The sequence below is a fragment of the Ammodytes marinus genome (assembly GCF_949987685.1).
Source record: "Ammodytes marinus genome assembly, chromosome: 9".
NCBI classification, from domain to species: domain Eukaryota; kingdom Metazoa; phylum Chordata; class Actinopteri; order Uranoscopiformes; family Ammodytidae; genus Ammodytes; species Ammodytes marinus.
Window position 1 is genome coordinate 12,011,190 of NC_137213.1, and position 24,811 is coordinate 12,036,000.

The window sequence follows — 24,811 nt, forward strand, 5'->3', positions numbered from 1 at the left end:
CATCGGTAACTCAAGGAAAACCAAATCACGACTCTATAGCTACCACCTGTGCTTCCATTCTTTGTTCCAGTCATCTTTAACCATTAATTATTTTCAGGCCTCGGGAGCATTGCTGTCCAAAAAAATCTAAGGGCTCCTTGAGGAAACTCCTAAAGTCTGGAAAACATTTGACTTTGGCCGCCGAGGCTCTTTATATTAGCCGTTGGCCCGTCTCGATGCTATTCAGCCTCTCTTCGCATTCTTGGGCCTTCAGGAAATGTCAAAAATAACAGCTCCATCCCACCACTTCATTTACATTTTGTGCAGTTGCCCCTAGTTTAGTACCTCTGCTGCTTCATGCCCAATCTTATAATTTCTTTATTGGAAAGTTGGGGGAAATCGCCTTACTTTGTTGCTGTTGTTAATTCCCTATAAATGTTTGCCCTTAACTGAAAGAAAGGTGTTTTATGAGCGTTTCTAGATATTCTAGATGTCTTGGCTACTGCACTGGGCCCCTGTAATTAGTAGGTTGCACTGAGATGCAGTGATGCTCTGCTTGATGCTGCTCAGACCTCTTCTAGAGCAAAAAAAAGGGGGCGGGTCCCGAGTAAACTTTCTCGACTGGTGATTTGATGAACGGAGGATTTTCCAGTGTCAGTATCTTACGGTCGGCTCGTGTTCAGCGCTGAGGCGTTTGTCCAGCCTCCTGACGGTGCACGAGTCTCAGGGACGAGTGGTTTGTGCTTTTTTTATGAAAGCCCTTTTACCCTCAGTCTGAGAGCTGGGCTTAAGGGGGAGCGCATCTGAAGGGCCCAGTCTGGCTGTGTGGAGGAGGCATCATTATACATTCACACATGGCGTTCTAGTATAAGCACATCTTTTTTTTTGTGGATTGTGGAAGGGACCGAATATCTTTTTTTTTTAAAGTCGCCGGTTTTCTGTACAACTGCGGGCGCTATAACCATGGAGATGCAAAGGTGGACAACCAGGTGGAAAACGAAACGGTTTATATGGGACTCAACGCTAATCGCCGCTGTGACATTAATAGTAATCCTACAAGCTGCCACCGTCAAAGCAGGTAAGAAGCTGAGTGAGAGTTATATAGACCCAACAGTCACTGTGCCAACTTCAGGGTATCCCGGTCAGCATGAGAGCTTTTCTATAGGTTGGCGGTCAGCCCATTGGTGGTAGTAGGCTTATGTGGTAGCCAGGGACCAGCCATCAACTAATTCAGTTGACTGCCAATCGCTGCCTGGCAAAGTCACCACTATAAACATTTTGAATTGCTCAGACCTATCCACCTTATCCAGCAGAACGGATTGTGACATGTAATTGAGCCCATATCATATAACTGCACTTGCATCCAAGTTTCCAGTAACTTTTAAAAGGGTCTACTGTGTCTCCTAATCTTTGTTGATGAACTCGAATTTGTTACACCACTTGCCTGCAACGTATACATGCTTCCTACAGAGTTTCAACGTGTCCTCATGAATGTTGATTGTGATTTACGGTTAATTCTTGGCACACACACGGAGATGGTACACCCTTATAGTTTCTGCTGAGGATCTCAGAAGGCAAAGTCTGCCATCCAGGTGTGGTCAGCGAGGAGAGGCTGGCTGTTCATTTCTTCATGACACATTTTCTCTCCGCGTAAAAATGTGTGCCACAGATTGATCAGTGCGCAATGATGGAGCTTTTCAGCGGAGAATATGCTATGCGAATTCATGCGGTCCTCTATTTTCTGGAAGCTTATCGTTCACATAATCACATTATTTGTGTATTTGTGTTCCACTTCACCACTTGGCTGTACTACTGGAAACCCACAAGGTTTTACGCAAAACTTTTACGCACGACGTTTGCTGATATAACTAGTAGCCCACATGTAGTACATTACGTTTTTTCCCAAAATATCATTGAAGTAAGAGCCCAATAATCCAATCAAATTCACAAAAGGCATATCATTGGCAAATATAATCTTATTGTGTCTAATAAACTCTCAGCTGATCATGATATGATAACTGTCAAGCTGAGAGTGTATTGTAGCACTTTGGAACTTTAACCTTATAGGTTTTGTGGGGGTTTATGTTATACACTGGGCACAACACTGTGGGATCCTGGGAGTGAAATTCATCTTCTGGCCTGAAGGATCACCATCTTTCTACATTAGCTGGGCTCCCACCAAGTCCAGAAATGGGGCGTTGATGAAAAAAACAATTATTTTCTTTGCTTTTCATAATACTTATTCACATTAATTACTTCTATGTTTCCTTTGTCTATGAAGTTACCGAGACATCCATACTGTGCTCTGCTTTTAGCCAGGGCCAATTTCTGCGTCAAAGTTGCTTTTTTCTTCAAGATTTGTGGTTTTTACATCAGATCCATCCTTTCAAATACCATCATCCCCCCAAATACTGATGAAACTAAAGTTAATAAAAAGTAGAGCTTTTATTTGGCTTCATGAAAATGTCTTTCAGAGGCTTAAGAAACAATAGTTGGTCATTTGTTTAATGTATTGCATCCTGTCTAGACATTTCCTCTCTCTTCAATCCCAACCCATTTTGAACCATCACTAACCATTGTTCTTACTCTACCAGTCCAATGATACGTAAGGAAATCACTCAGCTGCATAGAGCAAATTGCAGAGAGCCCCCCCACCCCCCCAAATAAATATGAAAAGATCATGAAAGCAAATACCACAGTGGCATGGCCTGCCTATTGCACATCTTTCTTCACTCAGACTGATATTTAAACTAACCATAATTGCATGATGTGCTAGCAAACAGTTACAGGCTTTCCAGTGTACTTTAATTGCTGCCTATACTGCCAACTCTCAGTAGATGGCAGTGACACAGAAAAGATGCTGCTGAACGACCGCAGCAGGGCCACAGGGCCACAGAGAAAATAAGTCCAAATGTCACGGCTTTTGAAAGATAATCAAAAGTCCAAACTTACAGTACGTGTCAAAAGTGTGTGGCTCTGGTGAGTTATGGGATGGGGAGCGCTGGAAAAAAAATCCCTTTTATAGCCTACAGCTGAAAAAGCAATATTTAAATGTGTATGAATGTCTGCTGGTGAAATTGCTTTTAATGATTTTAACAGAGTTTTTTTTTTTCTCGTGTCACGACATGCTCCGGTGCCTCGGGGGAAATCACTCTCCTTTTGTCATGTTAGTAGCCTGTTAACATGGCAGGATAGTATATCACAAGTCTCCCCGACAGCAGGCAGGAAGATGTGTCATTAAAAATCTGAGAGACGGACAAATTACCCCGTAGACAAGGACGTCTAGTCTGAAAGCGCCTTGTTGGTACCTTATGCATGAGAGAGATCTCTACTCTCTCTTGTGGTTTCTCTTCCTTATCATTATAAAATGGTGTATTTATTTTTAAAGGTAAAGGGATGGGAGTCGTTTGTTCAGCATGTGGTGATGGGGATAGCATGTGTAGGCTCAAACTCCTAGAATGCAGAAAAGCTGAAAAAAAATATATACAGTATATAAAAAAACAAGACTATTCATTTGGGGTTCTTAATGGTTCTGGGATATTGCCTGTTTTTTCGGGGCTCCTGTGAAGCCCATGGTAGTGGAAGGAGAGGGGCCTGAAGAGTCCGGGGTGTGGGTGTGTGGGGGGAGGGAGGGAGGGAGAGGGGGTTCCTGGCCAATTCAGCACATCTGGAATATATGAGGCCTTGAGGTATGCAGTAATGCAGAAAGGCATTCTGAAACTCACAAAGAGTCCTTTAGTCCAAGCATTTTTCTTTTTTCTTTTTCTTCTTTTTTTTCAAGAACCAGTAGCTCTGTACTTGGGACAATATTCAGAAGAGCCACAGACTACTTTATTTTTTTTACGAGGCATTTGGTGTGAGATTCAAAACTTGGCGTATGGTGCCTCACATTTGTATTTTATTCCCTCTGTTTGAGTCAGAAATCCAGTCTCGTACTCTTTAGGACATAACAAACCTTGCTCTTTGTGCCATGTCAGTCATAAAGCCATTTAGATTTTTTTTTAACTCCATTACTCCCTCATTTGATAAAAGTAGTTGTGGGACTGCATTTTACATCTCCCAACCGTGTAGCCCCTGCTTGATGTTTGTACTCGCAGCAATTTGAATTAATGGACTGTGGCACCAGATGATCTGGAGCCATATCAACTTAAATGACTCCAGTGCTTTTCCAGCGCCGAAAGAGCAAGATCTGCACAACTTCAAAACGAGCTAAAAGTCGAGACACGATCCGTGAGCATGTGCTCGAATCAAGCGAGTTTGATTTCACCACTCTGGGCTGTTATTTGTCTGGTCACAGGAGAAGTAGCTACAGGGATTGGGGCCTTCCCACTTTAGTCTCATGTATGTTTTAGTTGGGGGGGAGTTTAGAGGGAGTGCCAGGCCCATAATGGGTTCAGCATGTGGACGTATATAGCTCCACCCAGCAGACCCCCTCTTGGTGAGTAAAAAGCGAAACGGAACTGCACAATCAGCACTTCCTGGCTTCACGTGCCACAAGACTTCCAAAGTGGGAAAATGTAAACAGGCGTATATTTTTATTGTAAGATGTCTTTAGCCTTCACTATGGATTGACGTTTAAATGTGCAGGGAGGGGTACTGGAGAAAAAGTACGGACTCACATAGACTCTAGGGTTTATATTATGCACAAAAAAAGAAAGACCATATGGGTTCTTGATGAAGGAACAAAGGCCTATAGCACTCTATTCCTTTTGACTTTATATCCCTTGAAATAATATTTTCCCCACCATCTAGGCCTCTGCTTTTGGTTCGTCTATTCCTCCCCACCGAACTCTCTTCCTGGTTCACACAGTTTAATGGAGTATTTCTGAGTCAGACGAGGAGATTTCCTGCGATGTGAATTTCAAAAGAGGAGCCTGTCTGATCCCTCTGAATAATTTCTTCTCCACTGTGTGTTTTCAAGCCCCCGCTATCAAACACATGGATCTCCACATTTTCTCACATCAATGGGAGGAGGACAATTTCACATTTAAGCCTGTTTTTATCTTCCTCTCCTCCAAGGCTGCATCATCCCAGCTGCTGATCCACTCTGACCCTGTTTATCATTGCCCAGGCCTTTGAAAGTGGACACATCCTCCTGCCCCTTGACTCACTGAAAAGACAAATGAGTAACGTGAAGTCTGGACACGGTTGCACTGTTTTTTTTGGTTGCTGCTTCTTCTGCTCCTGCTGAGATTTTTTGTAACTGTTAAAGAAGCATAATTTAATACTCTGGTTACACTGAGTTTGGTTTGAAGTGGAAATGTAATGTCAGTCATTTTATTTTTCTACATTGGACCTCTGTTAGTTTTATAGATCTCATATTTCATCAGGCTAATGCATGCTGCAGTATTGATGTGCGGTCTTCAACTCTTTGTTTTTACTCCAGGAGCCTACATTAACAGTGCACATTTTTACATGGGGCAAATCATATTCAACAGTTATGGTCAAAAAGTGTTTGATCGGCCATTTTTTAAGTGAATGTCAGCATATTAGGAGCAATTAAAACAGCAACTTTACTTTAGGAGACCAAGAATTTGTAACTTTTGAAAGAAGAAATAACAAATTCCTCCTTTTACCAACAAAAACTTGAATTCATAAGCAAGAAAACACCCTAGCTTCTCCAACTATAGCCTTAGCTAATGTTAACTATTAAGTTAGCAAACTTTTAATAGATACTGCTTTGTAAACAACATTAATGAGTCCCTTTCTTTGTCGTCATATTGCTTCTTAATATGTATTGCTTGTAAATGATATGTCAGTGTTTCCATTACATCCGGTACTTGTGTCTTTTTGGCCAAAGTGGCTATTGTTCAGCAAAACATTTACATAATAGGCTACTCGCTTCAAAGATTTGGGTTCGAAATAAACAAAAGCTGCCCATAAACAAAAGAGCCAGACCGATAAATTAGTTAAGTTTTTATATCAGCTGATATTGGCTCATCGCATATTATTGCATGTCGGCGGATAAGTAAAACATTTCAAATTGTTGTACTCAAACGCTTGCTGTCTCTGTGTAAATGTGCATTATTGTTTCAATGAGTCAAAGGTACATTTTATGTTATTTTGTGAGAGTATTCTTTTCTTATCTTATCCCAAAAAACAATTAAGGGTCTTGTAATGACATTGTTCTCTTTATGAATAAAATAAGTAATAATCTACAGCAGCTACAAAGCCACAGTCACAATATGAGCCAGAATAAAACAGTTTTCTCATTAATTTAACCTTGAGAAATTGTATTTGCTGTTTTATCCATTACAATGCTCATTGCGACCTTAACTTATTAGCCTTCTCTTAGTGTATTGTTTAGGCAGATGCAACCTCAGACAGACATGAGTTAAATCAAGAATGACACTCCAATTTATACACTAGCCCTAAAACATACTAGTCCTCCTAAAATCCCCAAAATCAGACTGGAACTGATTATGTGCCCTGGGGAACAACAGAGATGCCGGCTTTAAGAGATAAACTGTAACAGAATAGGACAGTGAAAGATGCTTAGAGTAATGAGCAAAATTCTGGAGCAGGAGAGGAAAAAAATTTAAAAAACGGTGCGTATATGGCTGCGCTGCACAGTAGTTTTACCACTGACTCCATGTCCATTGATAGAAAAGTCTATGGTCTATTAGTGTAAAGAAGCTTGTAAAGCTGCCCCCCGCTGTGCTCTCCTTATCCCAAAGAGTCAGTGATGAGTTTTGAGCAGTGACTTTTATTATTCCATAGATGCGGTGGCCATTTTGGCTGTGGTGGTAAAAGTGGAGTTGAGGAGGGGGCCAATTGCATCTGCTGAATGTTTCTTAAAAATGTTTTATTGCTCCTCTGCCAAGGTAGCTCATAAACGAACAACTACTTGAACCGACAGATTTGGCCAACAGTCCCTGCACAGGCAACAGGGGCGAAATGTTGACTTATCATCAAAATGCCAGGCCCTATTAGATTTTCTGTTAACTGTTGAAATGTGCTTACTGTGCTCTGTAAAATTACATCCAGCTTTAACAACATCTTCACTAATAATGCATTATGACAAAACATGTTTTATTTTCCATAATCTAATACGTCATCTCAATGGTTGCATTTATTCACATCTGAAAGTTGTATGAAATCATTGTTTTTGGTTTGCATTAAATACAATTAGTTGAATTTATATATGCAGCAGGTATGACTTAATGAATGTCGTGTAAAGTCGTGCCAATCGGTAAATCCATCCATCATACAGCCCTTTTCAAACAGTCCACACATTTGGTTGCATCTTCACATGTGTTCTGTAACATTAATTCATACAAAGATACAAAAAAACAAAACACATAAAAACAACTTTCCAGGTGGGAACAAAGCTATTTTAGTGTGCCACCCTAACAGATTCTACATATGGGAAACACTGACTACACTTTGGACAAACTCATTCCCCAAGTCGCTTATTGAGACGCAAATGTTATGCAATGTTGCTGCCCAAGTAACAATCAATTCTTTTGTTTTTTGCCTCCACAGCTGAACCAGTAGATGTACTGAAGGTTCTAGACTTCAAGAGCTCTCCCGAAGGAGTACGGAAAACAACAGGCTTCTGCACGCACCGGAGAGGATCCAAACCCGACATCGCTTACCGAGTTGGAAAACAGGCTCAGATCAGCGCTCCGACCAAACAGCTTTTCCCAGGTAACCTCCCTCTTTAACTTTTCCCCCTATAATTACCAGCATTTACAATGAAGTCAAACTAGGCCACTTTGCTGCCCATCGGTTGGTTCCAAAGAAAGAACGCATGCCCACTCAAAGAAATAATTGTTTGGATGACATTGAAACCAATTATTTTGTTTACCATCTTGAACCACTTAATGGCAAAATAGAAACAATCTTTTAGCTATTTCAATATCACTCAATAAAATGGCAAAAAGGATGCAATGGGTAACTGTAATGAAACCCTTTACAACAAACACCTGTCCTCTCAAATGCAGTGCAGACATTCAATAATTATTTTCCAGAAGATGGTGTTTTTAGTCGGCCACATACGGTATGAGAGTCACTCAGCACATGGTGTAGTAAACACATGACTCAAATAATAGGCAGCAACCCAGCTTTTTGTGATTTGGTATTTTGGTGACATAATGCAAATCAATGAGAGGAATAATCCTTTTGATGTTTTGTGGAATTATATTGTTAATAAAGTATCTTCCCTCAGGTTTGATTGCTGGCAGACTGGAGAATGCTGTATTTGGCGGATGTAGTGAAATCTAGCAGGGTTTTTCATACTGAATGTGCATTGCCTAATACAAAGTCTGCTGCCCGTCTGTTTGCGAGAAACAGAGCCATGTTTATTTTGTTAACGTCCACTCAGAGAAACTCAAAAACCATTTGACTGTGTAACCATTTGGCTTCCTACAGTTAACTCAGCAGCTAATCTGGAAAGAAATTAAGTAACGATTTGGACAAAATGGACAAGACCTAGGAGATTACTAATGGCTGACAGATTTTACCAGTAGATTTTTTGCAAATGGATTATAATTTATATACCAGTAATGGTCAGATCCATTGGAGGCCTGTTAATTCTTTGTTACTGCCGAATGGGGAGTGTAAAAAAGCACAGAGTTGCTTACTCACTCAAAACTAACTTGGCCAGAAATCGTATATTGAAATTTATAAGGAACCGAGTGCTGTAAAATAATTGTTCCAGTCTCTGCAGCATGTTTTATTTCTCTCTCTCAATTTAGCTCGATTCAAAAGAATAAAAAACTGCTCACAGTGTGAGTTATTAGAACATATTTTCTGTGATTTTTGGCTTGAACTGCCAGTACACACCTTACTACTACAGTAATGGAAATGTAACAGTATAATTAAGCTTGAGAAGTGAGCCGCTAAAGGTGCCAGGGAAGCAATGTGTCAAAATGTCCACTCCTCAGTCAGGATAATTGGACTTTTACATGATCAGGATTAGTTATTTTACTATTGAACCGAGCTATTATGCCTTTAAAAAATATGGCATTTGTTTGAGTATTCACAGCCCTCTTTAAACGAATGTGGTTACATCACCACTATTGAGTCCTTTCAGGGGTTGCCAAGATTTCTTACGGCTTCCTTAATAAACACTGTTCCAGGTCCAGTTGTCTAGACGCTGGGGTTTAATTTGAGGAGAGAAAGTTGGAGAGCTAATAAAACCCTCCCATTATTCAATTTAGTCATAACAATACAACTGCCTGTGTAATGGCACCGGTAAAAGATAGACGTGTTAAAGACAGGACACGATTGGGTGCCATGCATTGATGATGTAATGGCAGTGACGATTCTCTCCGACCAATCAGTGGACTGCAGTGTTTCATGTCACTTTGTAGTACCTGGTACCAACTTTTTGGAACTTTGATGGAGTAGGTACCAACACTACTTTTACATAGTCTAGATGTAGCTAGAGTAGAGCTTGTACCATTCTAACTATTAAAGGCCTACTTCACCGGTTTGAATATGAAGGTGTATTGAATTCTGAGATCCTATGTAGTATAAATGTGCGAAAAAAATTGAAATCGGTTCATCCTAGCCTGAGAAAAGGCAGAAAGAGTGTTTTTTTTAACCCTATATTTCTCTTTCTCGTGACATCACAGAAAGAGAAATATAGGGTTAAAAAAAATCTTACTTTGTAAATATTACTGTGATGTCTTTTACTGTGACAAAATGTGTTTGTAAATATTACTGTGACATCACAGTAATATTTACAAAGTACGTTTTTGAACGTTAAGCAATAAAAAACCTTTCTGCAACGCCGATAAGAAAAACTCCCCTGACCCAATAATCCATCAAGAGTTACATTTAATTAGAAATCCTGCTGTGATTATACTGGGAAGTTCTCATGTGTGCAATTGTATTAACATGAAGCAGAGCGATTCTGTGAAACTTCTGACAAAGATGTGCATTTACCCAGATTTTGCAACTCCGTTGGTCTTTACCAACATACCAACGTACATGCCTGCTTCTTGTTTCACCTTCAGGGGGGGTTTTCCCCGAAGATTTCTCCATCCTGTTTACCATCAAGCCCAAGGCTGGCCTCCAGTCCTTCCTGCTGTCCGTGTACAACCAGCAAGGCATCCAGCAGCTCGGCGTGGAGGTGGGCCGTGCCCCCGTCTTCCTGTACGAGGACCAGAATGGCAAACCCGCCCCGGAGGAGTACCCCCTGTTCCGCTCCATCAACCTGGCTGACGGAAAGTAAGTGACTGGGGATTGAACACTTTGGAGGTCAGGTGATGTGGTTGGTAGATTTTTATGTCCCCTTGGATATTTGCTTTTTCTGTGTCCCATCATGTTCAGGGTTAAATGTAAGTTCTCAAGTTTGTTGTGACGCTTGTGTTATTGGCTCAAAAAGCAAAGCAGCACATTTTAAAGACTGTGTTGAGCCCTTTTATCCAGTAGGTTACATTTTTTACTAAACAAAACCAATCTTCATAACATATTTTTCTCAAGCACTCAGATCATACTTAACTCCTCTGGCCTGGTAAACAGACACACAGCTATGAGGATTTATCATCATCTTGTGTTTGTTGTTTGTTATAACTACCACATGGAACCAGTCAGACAGCATAGACACATGAATGAATGGCTGGCAGCGGTTTTGTTGACAGCCTTTCATTTCCACATTATTTACAGCAATGTTATACTGATACACAGTGATAGACTTGATGATCATAAATTGCATAAATGTCAACTGATTCAAATCATTTTTATAGGTTTATTTGCACAAATACTGAAAACATGCCTTGCAATGATCCCACTCAGGTTTATTTGTCTGTAGTGAGTTATATGAGAAAGAAAATTTGTTTTTTCCAACATACTGTACCACTAAATCCTTGCATACTTAAGGTTATGGAACCTGCGGACCGAAAATAATTGTACAAAATGTTGGGATACACATTTGCTTTTGTACCGAGAGTTAAATTGGGAGTGTCAATACCACTCACATGTCTGTATAATTAGTATGCTTGGTAGCTTTAGAGCTATTATTTAGCAGTATTAGTTTCTTGCTGACAGAGCTAGGCTAGCTGCTTTTACCATGCTTCACACCATAATGTTAGGCTTAGCTAGGCTAATCAGAGGCCATCTGTAGCTTTATATTTATCACACAAGTGTAAGAGTGGTATCTATATTCTTGGCAAGAAAGAAAGAAAATAGCACATTTTCCAGTATGTCAAACTGCTCCTGGCAATTGTATTCAAATAACCAGGACGTAGCCTACTAGAACACGTTGTTTGTATTTCTGACCTCTGTTTGTTCCCCCTCGTATCACAGGTGGCATCGTGTAGCCATCAGCGTTGAGAAGAAGAGTGTCACCATCATTGTGGACTGTAAGAAGAAGCTGACAAGGCCGCTCGGCAGAAGCGACCAGGCCGTCATCAACACAGAGGGTATCACCGTCTTTGGCACCAGAATCCTGGATGAGGAAGTCTTTGAGGTACGGCAGCCATATTGAATCACCATCCACCTGGATTAAGATTGCTGCGTTGCGAATTGTTTGACCAGATGACATTAGTACAACTAATTCTAATACATTATCCTTATTCTTTACTTTGATTTTGCACATGATATTCTTGGAAAGATACTATAATACAAGTTTGCGTTCAGTCTGCTCAAGGATTTCACCATCATCTACACAGAAGTGTCTGCCACAACTATAATGAAGACATTTTGCAACTAGATTGAAGTAATTATGTTTTGAGGGAGTTTGGAAATAATTCAACAATTTTTCAATTCTGGTTGAGTATGGATATAATTGAAAGCATATGATGAATCTCATACTGTCAACTATCTCATTTACTATAGTGTCTGATACTTAAGTCCAAACACTTTAAGGTCAGACTTTTTATTTGTCTGTCAATTGCATGTGCCTACAGTAGCCTAAATGTTGGCATTTTGTACTTTTTTTCACGTTGGATTTGTTTGAATAATGACCCAGTAAAGAAAGACTGAGGTCTGAAAAAGCTCCAGTTGTTCATGGAGAGGGTGTTGTTTGAGATGCATGAACTTTGCCACAATTTGAAAAGATAATATATTATCCTTCAATGATTGAAATCAGGGCTCAGGATCATAATTTACTGCTTAGTGTACATGGGTACAGAGTTGACGGCCGGGGTCCTACTGTAGCTACCAGGTTTAAGCAAAGGTAACCTGTACGGCACAGGAGATAATATCAGATAAATCCTCGCTCTGAAGACAGTAGCCTGTCTTTGATGTTGGCTTGTGGAATGCTTGCTAAGTAGAACAGCCTGCAAAAGGTTAGCCTCCAGGCATGAGGTGACTTTCCACAGAGGAGCTACCTACAAATGAGGTCCCAATCCCCTTAAATGAGGGTGTTATGCAAACAGATCACATTGTTACATATAGAAGTTAAATTTATGATAAAGGCTATCACAGGAAGAGTTAATCCAACTAAGAGCATTTGACATTTAGTTGCTAATGAAGAGTGGAAGCCACAGTGATTAGAGTTGGAATTGTAATGAAGGTAATTAAGAGTTGAGTGGAGTGGGTACAAGTAGCACTTTTATCACTCCTTTTACTTTTTTTAATGCTGATTCCTGACCAGGCATTTAGATTTTGTGAGGGCTCTTTGTTTGAACATATATTACCCTAAATGATGCTGAATTACAGGGTAATTTGTGTTGTACCCTTTTTTTCAAAACCAAGAGAAGAGAAAAGTATTCCTTTTGTTCCATGGGTAGAGGTTTTTTGCACAGCGCAAGGTGGTTTTAATCAGTGGATCACACAATAGCAATTCTGCGATGGCCCTCGCAAGAAATGCAGCCCTATCTTGAGCTGTAAGTAATTCCACTCGACTTGAATAACTTTGATTTGTTGATTGAACAATGGCTACTTGAAGGCACACTGTACTGCCAATGGCAAACAAATCTTATAGGCCACATGGGTCTTTACTATAATTCTTCTATAGTCCTATAGATAAAAACAGGTTTGTAACCTAGATGCGAGCCATGTGTTGGGTTTGGAATTCTTGCTCATGGGATTATACTTTGGCTCACATTCTTCAACTGTTGTAGTTGTGCTACAATCCATATACCTTGAAGGCTATGGAAACTTTTGGAGGCACTGCTGGCTGCATTATCTACTGTTGATAAACACAATGTGACAGCGGTTTATTGCATCCAGTTCCTCCAAGAGCTCTTGTATCTATGAAAATGTTGTTTATTTCTAAATCTTGTCGAGAGGCACTTTAGTTATGGCTCAATTATAAAATGTTTAATTCATTGTGATTCTTAGACAGATGTTTGTTTGTCTGTGTTTGGATAAAACATCAAGATCCAATTACGTTAATGATCTTTAGAGGTTTTTGTAGCTGTATTTGTTGTAGCATGGAGTGAGCTAGGCTAGCCGTTGACCCCTTTGAGGTACGGTTCCCATTGTAGCTATAGGCAAAGATGGAAGTCCATTTCTTAGCCTAACTTCGGAAATAATCTTACCTTACCCTGATCCTCTCAATATCTTGGCATTACCTACTTAGTATTCCTATACCTGAACTTACCTTGGTAAATGGACATATACTGTGTCTTGTCTTCCATTGGACCAACTGATTTACATGTTGTGGTTGTTGAGCGTAACTACACAACTTTGGAGCCATTCCACTGTTTAATTATTCAGGTGGGATGTGTGAGATTTCTCACTCCAACAGATTTGTGAACACATGGCTACCTTACTGCAGTAGATTGCATAAGCAGGTGTCAAAGCTGGAAGCACAGGGAAGAGTGAGGGCTAGGGGAAAATATGATCAGTGTGTGCTTTACTCTTGGCTCGGACTGCACAGCTGTTTAAAAGATATGCTCACTGACCCGGGCCTCTGAAGGCATTTTCTTTCCCTATATTTTCTTCTGCCTTTTCTCCATCTCTCCAGGCCACATGATATTTGAATCTTCCCTAATTCTGATTTCAAATCCTTACTTCAGACTTTTAAGGACAGGGTGGGATTTCTTTGTTACGACACGATCTCAGAGTGGGTTATTTTAATGTGTGTGTGTTGATATACGCACGTGCATGCACGGCACGCACACAAATATGTGACGTGTGTGTGTGTGTCCATGTGTCTGTGAGGAGGACAGGGGGGGATGGAGAGGCGAGGAGAGGAGATAGTTTGTTTATGTGTCTGTCATGACTGCATAGGTGGTTGATCCAAAACGCTGTCCCTCAAGCAGGACAGTCTTTGGCAGGGTAATCTCACAAGGCTCTGATGGGCCCTAAGCCTTAAAGTGAATCATTGTTTATGGCTGAACTGGCAGGAGGAGAAACTGTCTGAATGTGTCCCATCTGTCTCTCTCTCTCTCTATTCAGTCTCCACTACCCCGTCACCTAATGTTTTGGTTAGGCGTGTGTGTAATAGGAATATAGTTATTAATTCACATTTGTAACGAGTGTTGAGGGACTGTGACGGAGAAGGTCGTCAGTCACAGCCATAATATTTTCAACATGTATTTACATTAAAAAAAAACAGAAGTGTTTTTTTGGTTCTATAACGTTTCCATCAGTAATCCAGCCCATGTATAGTAGGATAGTAAAAATGTCAACTTTAGTCAAACTGTATCTGTATGTGACCTCCTTGTCCCTTGTGCGGTGACCCTCACTAACTGGTCCCAGAACAGCCAAGGAGAAATGGACCCAAGGCTCTCCTTTAAAAAACTATTGCTTGGGGGAAAAGAGCAAAGTGAGAGGAAAAAAAGAAAGGGTGATGGAGAAAGAGACAGAAGTGAAGAAAGGGCGGACAGACAATCGAGCAGATGGTTCAAACAGTTCAGCAGTTTTGCGAGCTACTGGCAGGCGAGATGTTTTAATATTCGAAAGGGTGCAAGACATTTGTATGCCCCCAGTGCTTGAAACAAAACTCTATCCCGACGCTGACCACAAAGCCTGCATTCGATAAAACACTGGGAGAGCTATATAAATTGTTCCACTTCTCTGCTTATTGGTTAATTGTTGTCCCTTGTTCGGTTTTGAAATTCCATCTCTGGGTTTTGTTCTTCTGAGGTGTGATCCCCTGCCAGGCTTTGGTAAAAGCCAAGCTATTGAGATGATGAGTTTGTCAAGTTTGGGCAGAAGTTGGAGCGAGAAACAAAGAAAATACAGAAGTCATTTGAGGGCGAGTTTGCACAATATGCATTTTATAAAAGCTAAACATTTGCAAGTGACTATTGAATTGGAGCATGGCCCTCTGAACTAGCCACATCTGGCTGAAGATTGCCCTTTGGACGTTCAGTGTTAGGAGCAGGTCACCATGACACCATCAAAGGTTTTGCTTGAACTATTTTGTGGACAGAAAGTAGGCTAGTTCCAGTGAAAGGTTCTTACAGCAGGGTCCGTAGATCATTTCTGGAAAGGCTAATTGTGTGCATTTACTGTCATTTTAAATCTTAAAAAGAGTACACATAGTACACAGATAAAATCCTGGTGTCATGTGAGGATGCTGTCTCTTAAGGCTGTAGAGTAAAAGTTGAACCCACAAATCTATCACTTGGGATCACTCCAACCTTTCTTTCTCTGCGTGTATGCATTTGGGTTTGTCTGGGTCAAACTGCAGATGCTCTAGGCATATTTCTAAATGTGCGTTCCAGGTGCATTAATATCTCCCCCAGCTGTTCCTGGAGGCAAAGTGACTCACTACACCTGGCCACAGACGCTAACTTTTCAACCACCTAAGTATGTACTTACACACTGTTCTGTAGCCATTAGTGGAAACTACGTATTGTACTTATTGTCTTATTTGGCCGCAATTCAATTGAAAGCCATCGAAAATTCTGACATTAACACATACAAATCATACATGGTGCATTAAATGTGTTAGGTACAAGCACAGTTATGCATGGGAATATGTTTAGTCTACTGCAGATATTTCTCAACATGTGCTAAAAATATTGGTGCATTATTGTATCCCGCACCCAGGATTTGTACTGCCCCGAAAAAGCTTTGCCACTCCAATGTTCTAAGGCATTCTTGTGTTAAATGTGTTAAAGTAACGTTAGTTCGAGAAGGTCTGGGTATAAGGCGTGGGTTATGTTCAGAATGATTTCAAGGGAAAGCCTAATTGAGGTTGGTATCCCTCCAGAAATCAACACTCTGAGGTTGATAAAGCCTCAAAATCAAATATGGTCTTCATTATGTCAAACACAAACTACTGCTTTGTTTACGGCTCCAAATGAGTCCAAGGAACGCAGGATGGGAAAACCCTGTATACCTCTTGTCATCTCTGATCTGGCGCCAGCAGCAGGAGATTTCTGCAACTAATCAAAGTTGCGTCTTGATTTTTTTTTTTGTCGGTCGGTCATGTGATAGATGCTCTTCTTATTACAATCCAAATGCCAAGGCCAAATTTCATGGTCTGCTGAAGTTTTTGTATCACCCCGTCCCATTTTTAGGTGATCGACCATCTGCCAGTTGTTTTCCTTCAGTGACTTCTGTTCCAAGTGGGTGTGGGCCGTACATAGGGGAGGGATACTATTCACAGCACACTTCCAAGGTCACCAAAACTGGGGGAGAATCCAGTGGTGTCTGTCTCCTGTTTTGAATTTCTTAGCTGCGAATCAGATGTGAAACGTGCATGCTTGAGGAGAAACCGGTGGTGTGTTTATTTCCATGACAAAAAAATAAAGCCATAAAAAATGGTTTGCTTGAGGGTGAAAATGTAGAAGAGAAGGATGGATTCAATGATGGTTCAAGTCAGTCTCTTGTCTTTGATCAGTCAGTCTCAGTGACCTTTAATGTACTCTTGCCATCGAATGGTTGTCGTTACAGTGCTAGCAAATGTTAAAGGTGGAGTCAGCGATTCTGGAGAATGCTTGTTGTCGAAATAATTTTCTGTCAAAATCAATGAATATCCAAACAAAACTGAACAAAATCTGGTCTTAATACACAGCCTAGGCTCTGTAAACTGGTGTGTAAACAAAGGGGCCCACCATAACTAGCCACAATTTACAGAGCCAAGGGTATGTTTTAAAATTGGTAAAAACAAAAAAACAAAAATCAGCGCACACACAGTACGTACAGGTCGTGAGGAGATATTCACTGATTTTGACAAAAAGTGATGTGGACAACAAGCATTGCCCAAAATCGCTGAGTCCACCTTTAACATGTGCCTGGACGCACTGTATTTACACACGCACCCTGCACACGGACCCTGCAATAGATCGATTGTACTGTAGCCTAGACGGATGATTTATCCCATTGTGGCTCTGCCAGCTCTGAGCAGAACCAGGGCATTGCTTACAGATCATTCCTGGAATTCTGGGGATAAACCTCAACAGATGCCAGCAATATTTGCAATTCAATCCAGACAGTAACAAAATCACAGTTGAGTTGCAGACAAAGGAGGCACAGACGGTAAAATAAAGAGAGAAGAAATGTGAGGGAGAATACTATCGGGGGAATATGACGCTGATTGACACACTCAATGGCTTTATAAATGGGCTTAGTGTGTGTGTGGTCTCCTGAGTAGCCCTCTTTGTCGTTTTTGGACTTTTGTACTACGTACACACATGGACAAAGGTTAAAAATGAAATGCATGAGTGTTACCAAATTAACCTAAAAAGGCATTACAGCCCATGCAAACAAGAAGACACGGAGAGCAGGAAGCAGACAGCGATATTGCCAAATACATTCTCTGCGTTCCAAATCCCATACTCTTTCGTTTTACTACACTACATACTACAGCTGACCATAAAAAGTATATAGTTCGCATGCGTTATTTTCTCACCCAAGGCTTAGACAATGTGACTGAAACTTCCGCTGCACAGTGGATTGTGGGTCAGAATCGCAAAAATCATGAGCAAATAGCAAAGAGTATTTTATCATCTTCTGTGACACTCAATAGCAGAGAAGTAAGGGTATTGGAACACAGCCGTTGTGTCTGTGTTTTTAAACCGTCCTCCCTGTTTCTGGCTTGCTGGGATCAATTTGTGCTAGAAAAAAAAAGTGCAGCGGCTGAATGGTTATCATTCATTTGAGACCTTCTGTTTGTCAGCGTAGTTATTGTTGTACTAGGAGGTTTGGAAAGTGCAGGGTGAGTATTTTCCGTTTTATTTATTTTTTTACTCAGGGTAGGTTCAATAAGAAAAAAAGAAAAAAAAATAGCTCCACAGTCAGTTATCCACATTCACACCTGGAAGCTGCCCAGTACAACCACTTTTGTCCAGTGTTGTTTTTAAGGTACAGTCAGCGATTCTGGAGAACGATTGTTGACAAAAATCACTTTTGTCAAAATCAGTTAATCTCTCCTGAGTTAATACAAAGCCTAGGCTCTGTAAACTGGTACGTAAACAAAGTGTATGTAAACAAAGTGTATGTAAACAAAAGGGCCCACTCTTGACAAAAAATGGTTTTGACGACAAGCTTTCTCCAGAATCGCTGACTTCACCTTGAACTCAGAGGCTATGGATGGGGAGGAACAATCTCGTTCAATGTATGTTAGCACTATGAGTGTGTAATCCAGTCACATTTAATCACCAGCTGTGTGGTCCGGATCTTTTCTTCCTTAATGAGACGTGAGCTCCATTTTACTCCAAGATCCTGTAAACGGCAGAGATCCTCCAAACCCTGTTACCTCACAGAAACTTGTTGTATTGTAAAATGACCCATTTATATGAAATCCATTATGTATGTGTTTGCTAAGGGGAAGGCGGATCTGAAAATGAGCAGTAACCAAAATGTATTCATTTGAATATTAATGGCACAAAAGGTAAAATAGTAAGTGGATTGATGCAGCAGTCTATATGAAATTTAAGTATGGGTGTATATTTTCGGCTTGTATTTTGGGTCGTTCAATACCCTGCTGAGATTTGTTGGTCATGTATGGTTGGAGCATGGGGCAGTGACTATCTAATGTGTTCCAGAGGTCTAAACTTGTACAGATGTTGCCTCCTGTAATTTTGTATGTGCTTCCTCTTTAGGGGCCACCCTGATCGCGGCCTACTTTTCCCTATTTATTTGTCCCCTTTGTTACTTACTCAACGTGCATTCTAATAAAGGTCAGCTGAGGTGCCCATATGGTAGATTGGTATGGATAACATTCTCCACATCAATGGCATAGCAGTTGGTTTAGAAATTCCTTAGTAGACGATCATGGAAAAAGTGCCTTTGGCTGATGGAAGGGTTGGGAAAGAGGGGATCTAATTTCCTTTTCCAAAAGCTCATGAAAAACAGACTGCCTCAGATAAGTACAGACCGTGGTTATTTATCTGCTGTGTAAGGGGACTTGCCGTCCCTAATGGCCGAGTGAGTGGACTGAACAATAGCCCTTTTTTTAAAATGCTGACAAATCCTCCAAAGCCTTGATTTATTCCTGAAAGTTATTTGTAATTAACAGTCAAGAGAGACTATTGCCTCTGGTGCCGTACAACATCTGCCCTGTTGGTTTATTGTCACATTTTATTATCACCACGTTGGTGCAAAGCTGAGGCAATTAAGTGGGAAGGAATAGGTGCATACCGCATGGACATTAACATTTGGTTTCAATTTGTAATCACGGCAGAAAAAAAGGAATCGAATGTGAGTGATCTCTGGAGCCACTTTGGGCGTCAGAGCTCAGGAAATGAAAGTCACGTTCGGTTTCGGCACATACAAGCTCAGCTGATTGGCAGTTGAAGCACTTCCAGAAGATTCAAGTTGAATCCTCAATTCAAAAGACCGAAATATCTCAAATTCAAAAGTCAAACCCTGTGTAAATAAAAAAAATTAGACGAGTGGTCAACCACAACTTCATTTGAGCATTTCCAATAATTGCGAGTGGAAGCTAAACCTTATTCTACATAGTGTGCATCCATTCAGTTTTGGTACATTTTGGATAAGTTCTTCAAATGACAATGTGTACTCTATTGGTCACAGCTCTTATTTGTGCATATGGCTGGCTTCTCCTCAATAGTAACAGTGGCTAAGGCTTCTTGGTATTCTAGTATTTGGAGCCATTCACCAAACCAAGCTAGAAAAACCCACTTTTTCTTTAATAACATACATTGAAATAAATAATACTGATAGGCATAACATTACATAACATAACATGGTATAAAAGTATCCAGCAGACTCCCTGTTTACGTGTGGGGGAACGTCGAGGTTAAACGTCACTCCCTCTGACATGGGAATTCACAGTGTGTCGGAAAATACTTGAGACTTGATAAATAATTATTTCTCGACCCGTGAAATTTGTTGACACGGCTTCTGCTTTCTTTCTTTTTTCTTCCAGGGTGACATCCAGCAACTGCTGATAGTGGAGGACCCCAGGGCAGCCTATGACTACTGTGAACACTACAGCCCCGACTGTGAAACCCCCAGCCACCAAGACACCCCCCAGGCTCAGGAACCTGAACCAGCCTACGAGGTCAGTATCTGCAGAATGGAGAGAGATTTGGGAAGGGGAGGAGGTAGAGAAATAGAGAGAGGGTTTTAGAGAGACTGGAGAGAGGGAGGGAGGGAGCTGGGGAAGGGATAGCTGTAGCAAGGGAAAGGGGGGAGGGAATATGGGAGCTGCAGTTTGAGATTTAATAGGGATGATAACAGGATTTTGGAAAGAGACCTTCAGACTTGGGTGTTGTCAGGAACAGTTAAGAGGCAAAGGATGGGGTAAGAAAATAAATTAGGTGGCTTGGATGGATGGAAATGAAATAGATCAGCATGTAAGACGGGGTGACTTAAAGTCAAACTGTAATGTGTATCTTCTCACTATTTTTGTATGGAAAGGAAAACTATAATGATTTATACTCAGACTATTTTAAGTATTATTCAATTTTTCAAAATAATAAAATTGTCTTCGGACATATTTCTGGAAGGAAAGTCTAAGCTTTAAAGGTGCAGTGTGTTCTCAGACCATACTCGGTGGAATATAGTATTCATAAGTATGTTTTAAATAGTGTATAATCGTTTTTTTTATTACCTTAAGTTAGAATGAGCGCTTTATATATAAATAGGAGCAGATCGCCCAAGGAGGCAGCCATTGTTGCACCTCCATGTTTCTACAGTAGTACAGAACAGACAAACTTAACAGCCATGAGTGTTTTTATATATATTGGGTGTCAACCAAAAAACGCACCTGTTCGAAGCGTAGAAGAAGTACATCTTCAACTCATCACTTGATATTGTGAAAAGACTTGAGGCAGTGGTGGATGATGCCATCTTTAGTAACTAACTTATTGTCCTTGGAGGCCGCCGTAGCTTCTGTAAATTCTGTGAACGGGAGGGGTAGACATGGAGCGTTGCAATCTAGAACTTTCACTACTATGTGATGCTAAAATACTCCTATATTACACACTGCGCCTTGAAGACTCTCTGCCATGGCAACAGATCACTGACATTTGGGTCATTGATAATTTATAATAATTTGTTTTGTGGTTAAGTACTGCTAGCAGTTAAAGGCATCAGTTTATAGCATTAAACATTTGGAGGACCCACCATCATGCTTGTATTCCAATTGGAATATGGAAGCTAGTTTGCCAGGCTTGCTAATGTTTGTCCCAGACTTTACTTTCTGTTCCTCACTCTTTTTTTCAACCCTTTTCCTTAAACATTTCACATAAATAAAACTATTGTCTGTGATGCATAACTGTGGCAATAGATACCCTTGTCCCCGGATTTAAGCCAGTTAAGTTTCAGTCTGCCACAAATACACAAAAAAAGATGAGATATACTCTGCTGCATATTGAAACATTTTCACCAACATTCCTCAAGGCAAAGGTATTTTGACAGACACAGACATGTTTGAGTTTCTATGTCAACTCTAATCGGCCTCTTTCTTTAATCTGTCTTTTACTAGTGGAAACATGCTGCAATATCAAAAAGCATTGTTGAGTTTGAACCCATCTTCTGAAATGCACATTTAATTGCCTCTGGCTTCCAAAACAACACTCCAGGCCCCTTCAGTCAGATCTCCCAACTGAAATACAGTAAATGTCACCAAATCAAATTTGAAGTTTTTTTTGCTATAGTTCAAGACTTCTTTCGTCGGCTGACATTTTCCTTCAATATTTGACTAAATAACTGATGAGCTCACACTGGAAACTTTTCCTTTTCTCCTGCCATGAAGTCTGAGCCCACTTTGGAGTGGCCCCGTGATTTATATCACTAACGAGTTCTGCAGGCTCTGCCCAGACTCCCAGGGAAATTCAAGCTTTTCCTTCCCCAGCTAGACTCTCAGTACCTGGAAAAGTAGACTTAAGATTCCTGTTTTGAGAAAGAATAAGGAAGAAAAAAATCAGGAGGCCGTTCTCTATTTGAAAATATTGGCTGTACCATGTCCTGGAAAATATTGCTTCATCATCAAGTGACTCTTCAATGCCAAGAAAAGGGGACTGGAATTGTCAGTTATTCGACAACAATGAGAAGTTTGGATCCAAGAACATTGTAAATCTGGTTTACTCATTGTTGGTTTCTGTACACTTGTTACAGGAATATATTTTTCCTACATTCCACATTAGTGTATTAAAGAAGTTATTTCCTCCTGCACTCCTCCAAAGGACAAATCACTTTTATAGAAGTTCAAATCTCACAGCTCATTTGTTTTCTTTAACTATAAAAGTCTGACATTATTTGGTCTAGGTATGTTTTTGAAACCAAGACCTCTACAATTCTATAACAGCACTGTCTGAGCACTGCTTTTAACCCTAGCCTCTTAACCTTGACCTGAAGCCCGCTGCCACATGTCTGCAGCTGGGTTAAAAGAGGAAGAGGGAGAGATGCAGGAGGGGGAGTTTTTTTTTTTTTACGAGCACACTTCAGTTTTTACCCCTTTCATCCGAAGCCTGTGGTGAAGGCCCTTCAGCTTGGCCAAGCACTTCAACACTATAAATCCTTAGAAATCTTTCCTTCATTTTCTCATCTCTCTCTCTCTTCTATCCTCTCAGTCAGACCAGTTGGTCCGGACAGAGATTCTCTCCTTTGTGACCCTTCCATCTGTCTCTGCGGGCTATTGAACGGAGGCCAGGCCAGCGTTGCAAAAGGCCACGGATCTTGGATTATTTTTTATGAGTTTAGCAGCCGTCCGGGGACTAATATTTAACATGTGCTGATAGGCGATGCATATCAGTGGCTTGCTGGTCTGTTAACTTAATCTAACTTTTCCATTTTTTTGACAGTGTGAGTAGAATTAAAAGAAAAAGGCAGATCAGGAGGGAACTTTAGACTTTGTTTACGCTAAGCTAAGATAAGCTAACTGTCTTTTTGCTCTTACAAAGGTTTTTAAAGAGACTTCAAGGAACTTTTCAATGATTATGAAACAGTCTCAATTTTTCCCATGATGACATAAATTACCTGTAACAGCAAATGAGACCGTCAGGAAAAAGAACAATATTTGTATACAGTTATTATAAATGCCTTTGTTCCGTTACCATTCCCTGCAAACTTAGACAATGAATTAATCATTGTAAAGCCGGCAGACCGGAACATCCTGTGTTTTCCAAATGGTACAGGATCAAAGCTGCTTCACCATCGCAATGCATCCTGCTGTCTCTCTTTCACTCGCTTCCTAAACAAATGCATCCGCCGCCACCGCAACGTGCTCGCAAAGATCTTTACGAGAGCAGGCGCTGGCATTGTAGAAACATTAAATTGTTTGTCCAAAGTTGCTGCTAGAATCAACCAAATTTAAAAGTCACCTTAACTGCAAAATGTGATAGTGTCATGGATCTTCTTGTCCGACCCTGGTGAAGAAAGTAAATACGCTTATTTCCCGAATCCTTTTAAAGTAACATACCATCAGTCTCATGTCATTGTGTGGTGTTTATTATGAGTTTTCCTTCCTAGTGGGGCAGGTTCAAATCATTCCCAAATGTAAATAAACCACACCATAATATACTAAACAGATCACTATATAACTTAATGGAATGCTTTAGAGATCCAAAAGTGATGTTCTGTTGAGGAAATTAGCGAGGTAGCACATGTTTTACAGAGAAAGGTTTAATGCCCCAACATTTTTCTAACAGTGGTTTTTACCCCCTGGTACTGTAGTCAGCATGCTCCCCATAATTTCCCCAACATGCAATGAGTGAAGACAGCTTCAAGTTTCTGTTAAAGGGCCAATTAATGGAACCCAGAGGCCATATTTGGCTTACAACATTAAGCGGTTGAGGCAGATAACTTTTCACTGACACCACATTAACCCCTCCAACATCCTGTAGGAAGCAAACAAGAATCTTAATAGCTGTTTGCTCGGTTGCACACATGATGAACCTTTTCAGAAAGTCATGTGAGGCTCAGGGGGTTTGTAATGGAAGGTAAGCAAGGATAGCTGCTGTCAGCCATATGCGAAATGTTTCCGTTTTCTAATATGGATGTGATATTGTCATCATTTAACCATATTTTTTTTCTTTTGTAAATAGCATGAGGGTACAAAATGTTTGAATGGTTTGCAAATTGTAATCTGTTTTGAGAATGGGAATGGAGCAAATAATGTACATTATTATGTGGTGCCTTATTTACATGATATAATTAATTATATCCCTCTCCATCCCTTTTCTCTGTGCAGTACCCTGATTATGGCGGCGAGTTCTATGATTACTCCGAACAAACCACCAACGCTCCACCGACTGAAGGAGTCAAGACTGAGGTAACACTTGCCTAAAACTGTTACCATGGTCTTGAATGATATAAACAATACATACATAAGCATTTGATCTTTTAACCTCATCTCCTGTAATCCTGTAAGCAAAATGTATACTACACATTTCAGACATATCATGACGATGATTTTGAAACTCCGTAAAATGTAGAGAATGATCATATCAGCCTTACATTCATCATGATCTCAGTGCTATGGAATGAAACAACATATACACATTAACAAGTGCTATTGGATATAACCTGAACTTGAATTTTTACCTGTGTCAGATATGTAATGCTT

At 40.4% G+C, this 24,811-nt stretch overlaps 1 protein-coding gene across 1 annotated transcript in view; it reads left to right on the top strand.

Moving 5' to 3' along the window:
• The first annotated feature begins 717 nt into the window (after positions 1–717).
• Positions 718–24,811, top strand: part of LOC307255237 (collagen alpha-1(XI) chain-like) — an 88,313-nt gene continuing 64,219 nt past the window's right edge. Inside the window, exons 1-6 of the mRNA XM_080033890.1 lie at positions 718–1,057; positions 7,465–7,629; positions 9,945–10,158; positions 11,236–11,398; positions 20,168–20,302; positions 24,437–24,517. Of these exons, the coding sequence (XP_079890016.1) occupies positions 943–1,057; positions 7,465–7,629; positions 9,945–10,158; positions 11,236–11,398; positions 20,168–20,302; positions 24,437–24,517 (873 nt within the window). The 5' untranslated portion in view covers positions 718–942. The remainder of the gene's footprint in view (positions 1,058–7,464; positions 7,630–9,944; positions 10,159–11,235; positions 11,399–20,167; positions 20,303–24,436; positions 24,518–24,811) is intronic.